This window comes from Mugil cephalus, chromosome 8 (genome assembly GCF_022458985.1).
Source record: "Mugil cephalus isolate CIBA_MC_2020 chromosome 8, CIBA_Mcephalus_1.1, whole genome shotgun sequence".
NCBI classification, from domain to species: domain Eukaryota; kingdom Metazoa; phylum Chordata; class Actinopteri; order Mugiliformes; family Mugilidae; genus Mugil; species Mugil cephalus.
The window spans coordinates 5,342,783-5,358,819 of NC_061777.1; the positions used below are offsets into that span (position 1 = coordinate 5,342,783).

A 16,037-nucleotide genomic window follows, 5' to 3' on the forward strand; every position below is an offset into this window, starting at 1 on the left:
GAGTGCAGAATCTAGAATAAATAGTGTGGTATAGAAGACATATGGTACAGGTTGTTTTTAATAGAATATGGACAATATTTACAGATGAAAGCCTGTGTACAGGTGAGACCATATATACAGATGAGTGAACAAGATACACAACATATAAAACTTACTTTATTATTTTATTTTATTTTCATTCATTATTTTTTATTTTATTTTAAGTTTAAGTTATGTTTTTACTTAAATCAAAGTTTTATGTTTAGTGTATTAGTGCTATGTACGCTTCGTCCTTTTGTCCACCAGGGGGAAACAGATACATTAAACTGTCGTTGTACTGCGCGCGCCTCGCCGTGAAGAAGAAACGCACCTACGTCATTTCCCGTCTAACACAGGTGATTAGAAAACGTTTAGGAAATTGAAACTGTGCAAAAAGCAGCTGAGACGGTGGAGTGGCTGGGATGGCTTGAAAGAGTTACAGGCTGTCATACTATAAGGTGGGCTCATATATGTATATACATTTATAAAAAAATGTCTATGGATTATTTCTTGCACATTTATATCACACGAGTCACGGCCACACGGCTGTAAAGTCATCGGTTGCTTAGCTACGCTGTGTTAACATTAGCTTGTCTGTGAATTGACTAACTTGGTACAAAGCTAACAGCTAGCAGGCTAGCTGAATGCGTAGCTAGTTTTTGAAGTCAGAACTCGGCTGATTAACTTCATGTCATGAGACACGGTCTTCTATAAAAGCTAGTTTTTAACCCGTTTAACATGTGGCCAACTGCGTTACTTTACATTCAAGATTCAAGGATCATTTATTGTCATAATGTGTGGAAATTTGGGGTGGTAGCTCCTGGCTAAAGCAGTCCAAATGTAAAACAAAAAGCTGTGGAATAAGCACTATAAACTGTTTTATTCTTCATTGAGAGAATAAAAAGAGGAAAAATGATAATCTGTCAGTAGCCACTCTAGCTTCATAACAGTAGCTTTAGCCATGCTGTCATTTTCTGACGTGTCAGCACGAGAGACAATAATAAAATGACTTGAATGTAAGTGAAAGCAAACGCTGAATCTCGGTGTTGTCTATATATGAATTTGCTCACTGTGTTTAGCTTAAGGTCTGTGTAAAGTCAACAGAAGGAGACCACAAAGAGTGATTGTTTTGAGGATGTAAACATATACATAAATGAATAACGGGATATATAGCAAACCAATTTATCTGCAATCATATAGATAGATAGATGGATTGATATGTAGATAGATAGATAGATAGATTGTGACAGATTTGTGGTGATTGTTGAAGACTAAGGGAAAGAGACACATATGATGCTGTGGTGAGCACAACAGCCTGTGTACAGAAAAACAAAGACGTGTCCAAATGTTACGTCTACCTCCATTTTATATGCAAAGTTTCTGGTGTAGATGTAAATCGTCTTTTGCTTCTCGCTTCTGAGCTAACTGGGCCGTCTTTCCAGAAATACTCGCCGAGTATAATTTGCTGACTCCCTACGGACATGTGAGATCTTTGGAGCTGGATTATGTGGTAGATTTATATTTAAAGGTACAGCGACTGACATGGTTTGTGTTCGACACCAGAGAGTCATAGGTTTAAGTTTAAGACAGATTTTCTGAATAAATCATAGTGTTCATGACTAAATTTAAATGTTCATCTCTAAATGGACCTTTTTAAAACTCATAAATCTCAGCAACAACAGATTTTCTGTGGGAGGATACACTCACTGGCCGCTTTATTAGGTACACCTTGCTAGTGAAAGGTTGCAAACCCCTTTTGCCTTCAGAACTGCCTTAATTCTTCGTGACATACTTTCAACATGGTGTTGGAAACATTCCTACACCATGTCCCAAAGGTGCTCGAATGGACTGAGATCTACAGTACAGTACAGTACAGTGAACTCGTTGTCGAGTTCAAGAAACCAGGTTGAGATGACATGAGCTTTGTGACATGGTGCATTATTACTGTCTGATGATTTATTATATGTATTGCAAACAGAAATTAAGCTTTTTTTGGTGCTAGAATAATTGGCAATACAGCAGAGTACACATTCATATTCACTTAAGTGGGACATGATTTTTAAATTAAACGGCAATGACGTTTTTCAGCAATAAACAGACAGAATGATTTATTTCAGGACCCCTACTCTGATCCTATTCCCATCAAAGTGAAGTCATTTTTCAACCAACTCTCTCACTAATAAAAATATACACACCTCAAATAGATTTGCCATCATGTGATTTCTCAGAATAAACCAGAGAAGGAGAAGAATAAAATAGAGAAGGAGAAGCCATGGCCTGTGCTCGAGTGCCTCTGGATGAGCAGCAGGTGACAGAGCCGGGCCCACTGGGAAAAGAGCGCAAGCTGCCTGCACTGGTGAGTCGGTTCTTATCTCTGTATGCAAATATTTATCTTTCATACAGCGGTTTTCCAGGACTCCAGGATTAATCTGACATACCGCTCACAAAAAAAAAAACAGTTTCTCAGAATCAAAACGCTTTTTGTTGCCCGTCAGCACCCAGACAGGAGAGAGGAGCGCTGCTTCGTGCCTTACAAGCCCCCTCCTGAAGAGGCCTCTCCAGCCGAGGTGGAGGAGTTTTTGGAGCATGCCCGATTCATCACAGAGGATCTGGAGTGGCTGCTCTCACTGCCCCACGACAAGTTCTGGTGTCAGGTGCTTGCTGAGCCACGTTTTCTTTTCATTCAGCTCCAACTGACAAAATGAATGTACATCCAAACCTTTTTTGTACATCTTCTGCCTTTTCTGATGACATATTTTTATGCACTAGGTGGTGTTTGATGAGTCCCTGCAGAGGTGTCTGGACTCATATCTGCATCAAGCCCCTCGTGGCCTGGACCTCGCTGCCCTCCCCCCCTCACCGTCGGTCGCTGAGATGCAGCGGTCCGTCCACAGGTCCGTCTTCTTGACCTTCCTCAGGATGGCCACGCACAAAGAATCTAAGGTAAGAGCCAGATGTGATCGCCACAGGAGGGATAATGAGCTCATTTGTTATCGCTGATATACACGTCACTGTTGAGCTGCTCAGTACAAACCTTGACTTCGGCCTCTACCCTCAGGAGAACTTCCTCACTCCAGCTGTCTTTGGAGAAATTATTTATGACAACTTCCTGTTTGACATTCCCAAACTTTTGGATCTGTGTGTGCTCTTTGGGAAGGGCAACAGCCAGCTGCTGCATAAGATGATTGGTGAGTTGTTTATGAAGTCATTTTTATTACTTTTTTTTTTTATTATTATTATTATTTTATATTTCATCTCACTCTTTTAACAATGTCCTTTCAGAGAACATCTTTACTCAGCAGCCGTCCTACTACAATGACTTGGACGAGACGGTCCCCACCGTGTTACAGGTAAAACTAGATTTCTAAAACACAACTTTCCTTCAAAAGATTTTTTATTTTTGTAGTTTTTTTTTTCCACCGTGACTTGTGTCCCTCAGATTGTATTTATGTGTTTATTCTTCATCCACTTCAGGTTTTTGACTCAATCCTGGAGAAGTGTGGTATTCACTGTGAAGGAGCCACTGCCATGGAGCCAGTAAAGCTGAGTGCGCACAAACAACCCACTGCCATGACCATGAGCAAACAGGTCAGACACACATATACATATACGTCCTCAGTACTGCATGCGCTGCCAATATATAACGGTATATAGTTATGAGTTGGTCTAGTTTAAAATTATGTATATGATAAATATACAGTAGTTAAAGGTGAATATGTTTACAGTAGGTAGGTGACTACTATGGATACCAGCCGGTCTACATGTAATAAACATAAAGCGCTGAGAACAAATGGCATCAAAACCAGACTCAGTCTTAGATTTGTTCACATTATCCGTGCATCATTTGCGCTGAAGGTTCTTTCTTGTCACTCAGTTTACATAGAACGATAGATGGATGGATAATTTATTGATCATGGGGAAATTCAGCCTCCAGTAGCACGTAGCATCAGTGAGACAATAAATTAGCTTCCCAGGCTCTTCCAGTTTACCATTTTGAATGAGGACTACAGACGACAACCACCTGCTAGTATGGAGTGCAGGATGTGTGTACCAGCTGGTAGTAAGCTGTAGTCTTTGTGATTTGCTAAAGTGAAACAACATCACAGTCGGCCTTCGTTGCTGGTTGATTCTCTGATGATCGTCCAGGCTTAAAATCCCACTGCAGCTACATATATAATCATGATAATATGATGGATTTTCTGTTCCAGGAACTTGAAGATATTATTTTGTACCTGTGCGACTCAACCACCACCATCCATGCCTTCCTGGACATCTTCCCTGCAGCCTGCTCCAGCTTCCAATCCCACTGTTTCCTCAGCAGGTACATAGAGAACTCTCCTCTAAGCGCTCACGGTCAGATGCACCTACTTAAAACCTTTCTGACTTCATTGTTTTTTTTTCTGGTGCCCTTAGACTGACTTCATTTTATGAGACCGCTGTGCCTGATCTTGAGAAGGCAGTTAGGAAGAGAAACTTTGACGATAAAGGGTGAGTATCCGCTTCAGAGATTTTAATAAGAACTAAAGTGACAGCATTAATAAATAAGCTTCAATCCCTCCTTTTAGTCTTCAGGAGAATTTGTGGAAGAGGCTGTCTCACTCCTGTCGTAAGATGGTGGAGATGGCTCACCTGCTGCTGCACCACACCTGCCTACAGCCAATCCTGGAGGGGTGAGAGGCTCAAGCTCTGCTTAGTAGGAATAGCAGCACCCGTTAACACACAAGCATTATTTTTACAAATCTTTGTCACGTTGCAGGAAAGAAAACATGCAGACGTTTGCAGAGGAACTTCTGCAATATTTCACGTCTTTTCTAACTGAGAAAAGGTGAGATTTATCATTTTTTCCTCCTTAAGTCATTGTTTCATTATATTTCTATCACATTTGTGGACTGTCCTCCAGCTGTTGGCTGCTGCTGTGGAGTTGTTTTTTGGCTTTTTGTGGCTTGAATGCTAAACACGGGAAGAGACGAGCAATGACGTTGCAACAAGACACCGTGTGTAGTTGATGAAATTCAGGGAGCTGTGCTCATAGCAGGTGGACAGGTAAATGTACAAGAGGGTTACCTAGGTAACCGGAGCCTAGAAGATCTTTTTGTGACCAACTGTCAGCCACTAAGAGATGAGCAAAGTGCTTTATATACGGACAGGACTTCAGTCACTCTGAATTCTGCTAAGCTGGAGATTAAGATGAAGATCTGACTCAGTCTACATTTGAGATTTTGCTTTTTCCTTCAGGTTTTTGACAGCCTATGATGAGCAGTTTCCCATCGCAGACGACATCAGCCTCCTGCAACAGGCCCTTCCTGTCATGTATCCTTATCAGCTTTACCGCAGCACCTTTGGACTAACAGATTTTCATGGCACCTTGAAACAACACATTTCCTTTTATTTTATTGATCTGCAAGCATTTACAGAATAACTTTGTCACAACAGCATCTGTTGTTTCTAAAATGTGAACTACCTGCATCATGCTGTTACGTTATTTAATATTTTTGTGCTCTGGTCGCGTCTTCGTCTCCTTCCTTAACCGCCTGATTCCCTCAGTGATGAGACCAGGACGTCCTACTTGCTCCAGGGAGTGGAAAGTGCGTGGGAAGGCGCGGGCCGACGGAAACCACACAGCCAGGTTCAGAATAAATTCTCCTCGTTGCTGCCTGGCGAACAGGGAGCAGCAGGTGGCGCCGCAGCTGCTGCTTCGCCTTCATATGGCTTCAAACCTCAGGAGGTCAGAGAGCGAGGAGGAGAGAGTCCGAGGGGAGCGGAGGCCATGCTGGACGTTCCCCGGAAAGGAAACAATGTGAGCTCACAGTGTGATTATTCCAGCTCATTTGACAAATCGGTGTGCTGTGTCATCATCATGTCATCTGTACAATATTTATTTGGACAAAAAAATATCCAGTTCATTCCATTTCTATTCAGCTCCACTTCAACATAATTAAAAAATAACTCTAGATGAGGAGGTGACTCTGTTCCGTCCATGACTTGTGTTTTCAGGGTGCAGTGTGTTCGGTGAGCGGCGCGGAGCTGGAGTCGCTCCTGTCGTGTATCAGGGACCTTCTTCCCGATCTGGGCGAAGGCTTCCTGCTGGCGTGCCTTGAGGAGTACGACTACAACTCTGAGCTGGTCATCAACAACATCCTGGAGGACCGGTTGTCCCCCAGCCTGGACAAACTGGACCGGGCCATGCCAAGGTGACCACGCACTTAAAATCCTCTATCGTTTACAGTTTAATGCTGTTGGACTGATGTAAACCAACAGGAACACCTGGTTGTTCATGCAATAATCCATGACTGCTGTGTAAATGTGAGAGGGGACGATATAAATACATTAATTCATACATGCATGAGTTCTGATTGTCGTGGCAGTTTATACTTTTTTCAGATTTTTTTTGCCAGTTTCCCTGATGCATCAGACAAATAGATTTATTATTAAGTGAAACTCTTCAGTGTGTGTACCTGCAAGACTGAGTAAAAATAGAAGTTGCAGAAACGGATGTGTCAGTTCATGTTCCCAGGAAACCAGTTAATAATGTTGATGTCCTCGAAGATCCACGTTGTTTTATGGTCCTCACACGGTTTCCCTGTTTTTCTTTAGTACAAACTTGTGCTATTTATCTGTTCTGCAGATTGTTTGTGTGCGATACCGTAACTGTTTGACCGTGTTCCTCTAGGCCCGTGAAGGAGGACCTCCCGACTCTTCTGAACAACCGCTCCAACGTGTTTGATGACGATGAGTTCGACGTGTTCCGTAGAGACCAGGTGGACATGTCCCGCATCTGGAAGGGCAGGAGGTAACGAATCACACAGGAGACGCTCACTTATTTAAAGAACTGAAAACCCCTCGACTCATTGTATGTTTGCATCTTCAGAATAATGAAAGTCTTGCATCTAAATCCTGCTTAATTAAAAAAGATCCAGATGTTTTCTCCTGTGTCGTGACGACAGAGTCCACTTTGCTTTTCTTTCTTCATCTCACAGGAAAGGAGAGAGCGCTCGAGACATGCTGAACAACAAGGAGCACATCGAGGAGCAGAGAGCTCGTTATCAGGCCTACGAGACGGTGGTGGACGAGGTCGTCATCGAGCCTGGAGAGTCCTCTGCCGCGTACGGCCTGGACGACTACGACGACGAGTACGACGACACCTACGACATGAACCAAATAGGAGCCAATGACCTGGACGGAGACAGTCTCCTGAACAGAAGGTACCTCACTTTGTTTTTGGGTTCCTGCATGGTTTAAAAAAAAGGGTTAAAAGACGAATTTAAAACACACCTTCTGATTTGTTTGCAGGCCTTTCACGACCCCACAGATACTGAGGAAAGGAAACAAAGTGGAGGAAGAGGAGGAGAGTGAAGATGATGAGGAGGAAGGCACTTTACAGGTACTGTGGAACGTGAGCAGTATTTACCAGAGTTATAGTTACTCTCAGAGGATTTATTTGTCTTAAATGTGTATATTTTCATGGCACACTGTGCTTATGTGAAATAAACTGAATTCTTTTCTGTTGTTTATGTTTGTGTGCTCTGCAAAATGCTTCTTAATGTCACCTAAAATTATTCAAATTGCACATTTTACCACGAAGATCTAACTCATTTACAAAATAGATTTGAATCAGTTGACTTTTTGAAACGTGTGTGTGCTCGTTACCATCTTTCTTTTTTGTTTCAGAACAATACAAACAGGGATCAGTTCGTGCAGGACCCAGCTCTGCTGAGAGAGAGGGCAGAAGCCAGGAGAGCCGCTATGCAGCAGAGGAAAGGGTGAAGGCAGTTTTCACTTCCAAAACTATCACCGTGTTCACTTACAGCACCAGGGTGTGGCTGAGAGTTTAGAGGCAAATGTGTAACTGGTTTAAGACATAAACTATTGGTCAAAAGTTTTCCAACAGCATCAGTTTCCTCTGGTTTAGTTGGTCAGAGCTTCATCCTACAGCAAAATAATGATCCAAACCTTTAGTCCAAACTCTACCAGAACTCCCTCAGGATAAAAACTAGATGGAAAACATGGAGTGGACCATGGCTCAGTCTCTAGACTTTAACCCCATGAAGCTGGTTTGAACTGGAAGGAAGAGAGAAAGCAAAGCTCCTACAAGTGACACACATTTCTAAGAACTTCTGCAACAAAATTGGGAAGAAAAATATCTGATTTCCATTTTAGAAAGAAAGAAAGAAAGAAAGAAAGAAAGAATGTCACATGTGTGTTCACATGTTAAATCAGACAAAGATGGTTACTGTTAGATGTTTAGAATAGATTTTAGGTTTTATATTGATTCCACTTCAGTTGTTTATTTGTTCTGTGCTTTAATTTCAGAGTAAAACGAGACATTAAACTGCACATTTCAATAAAAATAAGAAAGAAGTAAAACTTCTGACCGGTATTTTATATATAATAGAAACCTATGTACAAGAAATGTTGATATGAATAGAGCGAGTTGTCCATGAACCAGGTTTGAGCACAACATGTCATCGTGTCCTTAAGCAAGACACTGAATGTGAGAAATATAGATATCAATAGATGAAAATAACTAAGGAGTGGATAACTGCAGGCTATGAAGCCTTAGATCCTCCCACACTTTTTACTGACTTCCCTCCATCCTTCTCTTCCAGCATCCGACCGGAGCGTTCCAGCAACGTGGTGGGTCGACCTAAAGGCCAAGGACAGACCTTGGACACATTCCTGGACCGACGCAAGAAGGAGGCCAACAAGAGCCACGTAAGCAACCACAACCGGCGCAGCATGGCCGACCGCAAGAGGAACAAAGGCATGATCCCCTCCTGACCCGAGGGACGGCCGGCGGCTGCTGCTGCTGCTGCTGCTGCTCGAAATAAACTAAGTGACGCTGGGAGAGGGAGGCGGCGGGAACGTGGATGAGGTGCGAGTGAATTAAGGTTGCTCACGTTCCAGCTGTGAAGTCTGAAGGCCGTGAGAACCTCCACAGGTTTTCAGTTTTCATTGAAATTATGTATTCATTAACACCGGGCCACACGTTCAGATTGTTGTGATTCTAAGTTGCTAGCGACGCGTAGAAGTGCTACCGGACTTCGAACCTCGAGGACGGTCGGCTGTTTGGATTTTAATTCACAGCTCATTAAAAACCAAAGTGCTGAGAGTGAGCCAGGAAATGACGACAAAGAATAAGACCTTTATTTTTGCCAAGTAACAAACTAGCTTATTATTAAGATCCACAGTTTGACATCATCAGCAACCTACGTAGGAGTAAAGGGAAGGGAGAGACTGCAGTTCCTCGTGTAGCTGGAAGAACAATTAGTGACCTACGATCAAGCCTGGACATCAGCGGCCGACTGCATGTAAACATACGTGTCGTCGTCCACCCACTTCACACCACCGGTGTCCAGCTTCACGGAAAAAAACAAAAGAGATGAGCTCAGTGAGCATCTTATGGGATGCTGTCGTGTTTGGAAGCACATGCTGAACAGCGACGGGCTGTTGACAAACCTACATGTTGCCATGCGCACTCTATTTTCTATAAAGAGAACAGATCGATGGAGCATTTTGTAACAAAAAAAAGCACACGTAATTGCTTTTTGGAGTTTACATTACAAAATAAAACAGAGTTGTTTTGACATCCTTCGAGTTTGAGTCGTCACTCGCAGATAAAGCACATATGACTTTTTCCTTTTGCAGCAGAATGTAAAAAATATGTCACAAATATTTATCTGACAGTTTCTAGCACGTTTGACGGTATCTTATATCTTATCTGAACACAGACCGAGACCAGACTTTCCATACTTGCGTAGGAACCCTGTATGTTTATGAGGCCGCTTTGAGAAGAGGAGCGAAAAATGTTTAGTGATACACAATCTGTTATACTCTAAAACAAAAGAATGAACCTGCAAATTAGCACAATATGGCCCCTTTAAACATGTGATGAGTTAATAATTGTGTTTCCTCCAGACAGAGCCAGACTCGCTGGCCTTTATTAAAATCTTTCTGCTAAATAGCTTCGTTCTATCCTAGAAGAAGTGCTATTTTCTCATGGAAAGAACTAAAATGAGATTATTTTCCACCGAGAGCTCACTACATCCAAGTACTGAAGTGCAGCTATTAGAATCACATGTGCATTTGTTGTACCCATGTAGGGGACACACACACACACACACTTTCTAAAAGGAAGGAAGCAAATTAAAGTGTAAAAAAGGAAACAAACTGAGCTGCGGTCACATGAGCTACAAACTGATAACGCACCTGTTTCAAACTGAGCAATTAATTGAGCCGCTGTTGCATACGAATCCGATATTTAAAGAATAATTAAGAACGTGCTCCTGGTGGTTCGGGTCTCTGTACTTAAGGACACGTGCAAACACTTTTTTTCCACATATTTTACCAACAAGTTCACACTGACTCACAGAACCTCTAAAAACCAACACTTTACATTAGTCCACTTTGGTAGTTAGTCATCAGCATCACTTGGATCTAAGGTGAATATCGATGCTGGGTCCATGCTTCAAACCAGAAATCACTGAATGTGGATGCAGCTGATTCATAAATACTCGCTGAGGTTGACCAGTTTCTACAGATTAAAAGCTTAATTTTTTTTTTTTTTATCCTGCTCGGAGTCACTTGTAGCTCACACATATACAAATACTTCCACGGTTGTACAGTAACGAGATTCCAGGAGGGAGTGCTGTTCACACACGACAGTACCGACACAGTACTTCATAGTATCGAGTTCATACCACCAAAGCACGTCTGCACGGGCAGAACCGCGCCGAGGTCAGAGGTTTAAAATCCTGACTGCTCCACAGTCTCGAGAGGCTGCTCGAGTCCATAGTCCACTGCTGAGAGGAGGAAGCCTTGAGGTCAGTTTTGGAAAGAAAAAAATAATATATATATATATATATATATAATATAATATAATATAAATAAAAAAAGGAGGAGACGTTGAGATGAGTTGATTCTCAGATTCTCAAGAGATTCCGCAGCAGGGACGGAGCTGAAGCGTCCGTTAACTGTCTTTGCAGACGCTGCCTAGAGAAGAGAAGAAGAGAAGATTCTGAGATACTGAGAGAAACAATAATGATAGTTAGTGGAGCAACAGGATATTAACTTATAGAAGGAGACACATGAATGAATGCCAGGTCCAGAACACTGAATTATTAAAGCTGATTATAAAAGCTATTTACTTCTCCTGTCAGTGGTCATAATGTTCTGGCTGATTGGTGTGTAAACATTCCCTGTTATTGTGCATTCAAACGCTGTCAATTCTGTTCTCCTCTACAAACTATACAGAATTAAATGCTGGTTTATCACAGAGTTCGTTCTTCACACAGACAAAAAAACCAGTGGCGCAGTAAAACTCACTGAGGATGCTGCGTTTGCACAGAGGACAGGTGTGTTGCAGCAGCAGCCAGGGGTCAACGCAGTCTCTGTGGTACTCGTGAAGACACGGCAGCACCCGGAGACACTGTGACGACAACGTCCAGAAGAGACAACAACGTTAACGGTCTTCTATCTGCACCAGTGACTGTAATTAAACTCTTAAAATAAATATACCAGTAAGGCAGCATGTACAGGTGAGAGATCATTTACTTTTTCTTTTAAGTCACAGTCTCATTGAAATAAATGTGTTATTGTTATTGTCAGTGAGTACATGAGGTTAGTGACTGCTCCTCCCTGTGATGGAAGTGTAACATCTATATATTTGCATGTTTATGGACAGGCCGAATGCTGTAATGACACAGTGGATTCATTTCCTGCTGCACAATAAAAGTGCAAAATGATCATTATCAAAAAGCAGCTGTAGTGTTTTTTAGTGAAGGTAGTTTTTGTTAGAATTTGTTTCTGCAGAGGAAAAAAATAAGACTGCAGATCAGTTTGAAACATATAAATAACAGGAAGCGGTTTCCCTAAATCAGCCTCGCTGACCTGGTTGTTGTTGAACGGCTCCAGACACACGGCACAGTTGTCCGTCTCCACCGGCTGCGACGGTTTGGGCTGGCGGTACGTTTTGGTCTTCAGCGACGACATTCTCTTCAGGACGTCCTGTTTGGGGAGAAGCTGAGGGAAGCGACACAGCAGAAGAATGACGTGACGTGGTTAAAGATGTGCGCCGTCTGGTTTTGTGATAATGACTTTCTGAACTCTGCTGCTGAGCTTCAGGCTCTTAACGTTCCGCCCACACTGTGCAGCTAAACCCATCGTTTGACTAAAAGGCTGTGGCTGAACATGAGTTCATCCCAAGAGAAAGAGTACGCACAGAGGCCTGGACATAGTTAACAATATTAGACTATGCTAATGCTTCAGGGAGCTTTTTATTTCTGTGTTATGACCTACTCTTGTCTGTTTTTCAGCAGCAAAACATAAAGATGATATATGAGCAGGACGGGCCACTACCTCTAGGTCGTCGTTCAGCTGCTGGTCCTGGTTCTGCCAACGGGCCTGAACGATGACTCCTGTGCTGAGGATCAGAGCCACCAGGAGGACGGTGTCCCACAGCTGCTGCAGGTACTTCTACAGACACACAAAATAGAGAGAGGAGCAGCGCGGCTTTAACATTTCATCCAGCATTTTCAAAACCTGCAGACTTCAAATCGGACTGAGGGAATCTCTTTTAGTCCTACAGCGGCTTAAAAGCAGACGTGCCCTGAGGCTGATGTCCCACCTGGACCTGAGAGTTGGTCTCCCCCGTGCAGATGACCCCCTGCCACTCCCCGTAGCGACCGCCTCTCGATCGACCGCAGCTGGACCACAGCGTGAGCGTGGCTCCCTGCCCGAACACACAGCAGCATGTGCTCACTGTCAGCTCAGCCTGTCATCTGCTCACCCACCACTGGAGGGTGCTAACAACTCAGAAACACACTGTCAGCTCGTGTGTGTGTGTGTGTGGGGCTCACCAGGTTGTCCTGCAGGATGGTCTTGTATGTGATTTTTGCCGTCGCCTGAAGGCCCCTGGAAAAAGTCATGTAGCATTTAGTGCTAAGAAAAATCCTCACTCATAACATTTGCACCTTTTGAACCTAAGACTGAGTTGAATTGCAGGAAGCATCTTCTCATCTCTACAAAATGTTAAGAAACATACACTGAATTTAAATTATTTGCAGCAATATGAATCCTAAAGCTGTGAGTTTTACTGATGTCACTTTCTTTGACCACGTCATAACGGACCAAGACATCACCAGATTTCATCACATTTGTTATTAATTCTGTATTATCACTTATATTTTAGTGCCTATAGATACTGTTTTTGATTGACTTAGTCATAACATAATGAAAGTATCACTATTAAAGCTGTTCTAACTGAAATCAGGGAGGATAATACCGCAGGAGTCAGTGCTGATTTACACAAATTATGTTGGTTTTGTTCTTGAACTAAAAGAAGAAGGACTGATATTCAGGTTTTCTGCCTCAGTGTCCTGAAGTGAATGTCTTCCTTCACCTCAGATAAAAGTTTAGAGGACTTGCTGCACAAAAGAGGCCAAATCTAAACAGAGTTTAAAGTCAACTACAAAAGAGACGTGTGCAACAAGTCATGCAGACGGGCTGCGTGTTATCACTACACCTTGAAGCGCATTTATTTATTCACACTGATTTCTACGCAGCTTGTTGACTTTCCTCTTATGAATCAAGTGATTTCTTATTTGGTTTAAGCCACGTCTCTGTGACCTTTTTTTTTGCACACAGAGAAGTATGTGACCTGCAACTCAGATTAAACTTTCTCACCGAATGAGCCTAAATGCACATACTGTATTCACAACAGCTCCAACTACTGAAAACTCAGTATATCCTCACTCTGGTGCTCATTTCAAAGCTATACTAAAACGTCTACAACAGCATCATGAACTTCTTAACTTTGTGAGAATATTTTCTTTTAAGTCTTATTCATAAAATAAGCTGCATGTTGTTGCTTTGTACCAGGTATGTATAAGCTTTACCTTAGCAGAGCTCCGATCAGCTTGGTGACATTCTCTGACGTCTGGATCACAATGATGGGTTTGGACAGCACCTGAGACAAATCCATCTACAATAAAAAAGACTTTCAGGTTAAAAACGCTATCATTAAAAAAAAAAAAGAAAAAAGATTCTAACAGCAGGTTTATCGACTGTTTTACCTCACTGACGGTGTTTTGGTTGAGAGCCAGAATGATCAGCGCTGAAGCTCCGAGGACCAGGGCTCTCTTCATCTTGATCAGAAATAAAAGAATTATTTAAACCGACACAAGACACAGACAAGTGCTCCAGACTAAGAGAGCAGTAGAGTTACCCTGTTGACCACTGTATCAGCAAAGGACTCCTGGTTCCCAGTGGAGGCTTTGCTGTCATCCATCTCCACAGGCACCAGTCCGATCCAGGGCTCCTGCTTTTTGGTGGTGTCCTCTGTGTCTCCTCTGGCGCTTACCTGGCTCTGCTCATCTCGAACCTGAGGACGGTAAACAGCCCGGGAAAAAAAATCTAAAATCCCTTTAAAATGATGCAAACAGCTCAAAGCAGAAGAGCCTCTGGTGCACTCTTGCAGGCTCACATTTCCTCCTCCTCATCGTACACATCTACCATTTTATTAAGAGTCATATTGTAGCTTCAGGAAGGTGAAGGGCGACATATACACATGCATCCACATAAATGGAGTGGATGTGGACCTTTCTTGGTCTTTGAACATTTCATATCTGGTCAAGAAGGCCCACAAGTATCTATTCTATCTGAGGAGAATTAAGAAAAAACACCATTTTTACCAGGACCATTCTAACCAGCTGCAGCTGCATCACAGTGTGTTACGGGAACAGTCTCTCTATATGGGTGTGTATGTTTCACGTCGATATTTGCACTAATTATTTTTTTTATGTTTTGTATCATATGCACCTTTTTATATATTATTTCTAAGATTTTTCATATTGTTAGGCATTTGGGTTGACAGCAAAAAGAGGAATTTCAATGGACAGGGAAAAATATTTCTGCACTGTGAACGTGACAATTAACTCTAATGTTTATATATACTGTATGTGTCTGTACATTTATGTGAATATGTAATTATATGATTATGTGTATATAGATAAGCATCTGAGGCACTCAAGAGGACTTGTGCAATTTTAAAAAAAATACTTCATTTAAACGTGATTATCACTTAAAATCATGCCAAAATGTTTCAGCCAAGAAGTACATGTGTATATTCACATTCAGAAAACTTTATTTATCCCCTGCGGCATACAGAGCTGACAAAAACAGCATAAGACTGAGCGGAAATTCTCAGTTCAAACATTTAGTAACCTAGAAAAAAATAATTGGAATAATACGTAAAATTAATTAAAAAAAAAAAAAAATCCGAAGTACCGGTATTATTTTTTTTTCTTCTAATATATACCATTAATGCACAATACTTACTACAATAGTCATAGCCTGCAAACTAGTTCCCTTGTTCCCTACTATGGGGTTAATTTTTCACTCTTTTGCTTTTTGCATTTCTGCATTTCGTTATATATGCACTTACACTATTTATAATGACAACAGCCGACTCACCAATATCAGGTCTCCCTCCAGCTCTTCTTGGTCCTCGTCTCGGTCCTCGGGTTTCCTACTGGACTCCACCACCTCCCCCTGCAGCTGAGCCTTGACGTCGGGCCGCTGCTCCAGGAAAACCTCCAGCAAAGCGACCTGCTCCGCGGCGACCATCAGCCCCAGCCACCGCAGCTGGAGCAGCGCTAAGGTTACCCAGAAACAGCTCCAGCGAGCTAAACCCATGGTCCGCAAATAACAAAGATAAAAAAAAAAAGAAAAAAAAGAAAAACGCGCATACGAGAAATTTCAGATGAAAAATGACTGTAACAGTCAGACGAACCTAATCACCTGTCACCCATTGTTTGGGGAAATCTGCTAACATTTTTGTCAGCTAGTTGCTCCACGAAGAATGTAAACAAGTGAAGCGGCAGCTTCCGGCACGGACCGGAATAAGATTACGGATTATTATCTTGTATTAAAATGTATCATCGTCCTCATAGACTGTACACAATTAATATTAAATATCAAACATAATTTTATATATAGTCTACTGTCAGATTATGAATACCTCT

At 42.1% G+C, this 16,037-nt stretch overlaps 2 protein-coding genes across 3 annotated transcripts; one reads left to right on the forward strand and one right to left on the reverse strand.

Annotated features, from left to right (window-relative positions):
- The first annotated feature begins 363 nt into the window (after positions 1-363).
- Positions 364-9,602, forward strand: ascc2 (activating signal cointegrator 1 complex subunit 2). Of its 2 annotated transcripts, none has more exons than XM_047592086.1 (19): positions 364-476; positions 2,247-2,374; positions 2,514-2,672; positions 2,788-2,961; positions 3,077-3,206; positions 3,301-3,368; positions 3,493-3,606; positions 4,227-4,339; positions 4,432-4,506; positions 4,584-4,688; positions 4,775-4,843; positions 5,254-5,328; positions 5,563-5,815; positions 6,013-6,209; positions 6,689-6,808; positions 6,996-7,220; positions 7,309-7,399; positions 7,687-7,778; positions 8,625-9,602. In XM_047592086.1, exons 2-19 carry the CDS (start codon positions 2,291-2,293, stop codon positions 8,794-8,796), a joined length of 2,316 nt encoding a protein of 771 aa, XP_047448042.1. In that variant the 5' UTR covers positions 364-476; positions 2,247-2,290; the 3' UTR covers positions 8,797-9,602. The 2 variants fall into 2 exon arrangements, with proteins under 2 accessions (XP_047448042.1, XP_047448043.1); XM_047592087.1 differs by having other exon boundaries at positions 375-476; positions 2,223-2,374.
- On the reverse strand, positions 9,141-15,967 carry rnf215 (ring finger protein 215). The gene is made up of 10 exons (XM_047592088.1): positions 15,487-15,967; positions 14,240-14,395; positions 14,088-14,159; positions 13,911-13,996; positions 12,873-12,927; positions 12,641-12,745; positions 12,373-12,489; positions 11,905-12,036; positions 11,341-11,443; positions 9,141-11,007 (listed from the first exon to the last, which is right to left on the reverse strand). The coding sequence occupies exons 1-10, from the start codon at positions 15,706-15,708 to the stop codon at positions 10,985-10,987; spliced, it is 1,071 nt and encodes a 356-aa protein (XP_047448044.1). The 5' UTR covers positions 15,709-15,967; the 3' UTR covers positions 9,141-10,984.
- Positions 15,968-16,037: the final 70 nt, after the last annotated feature.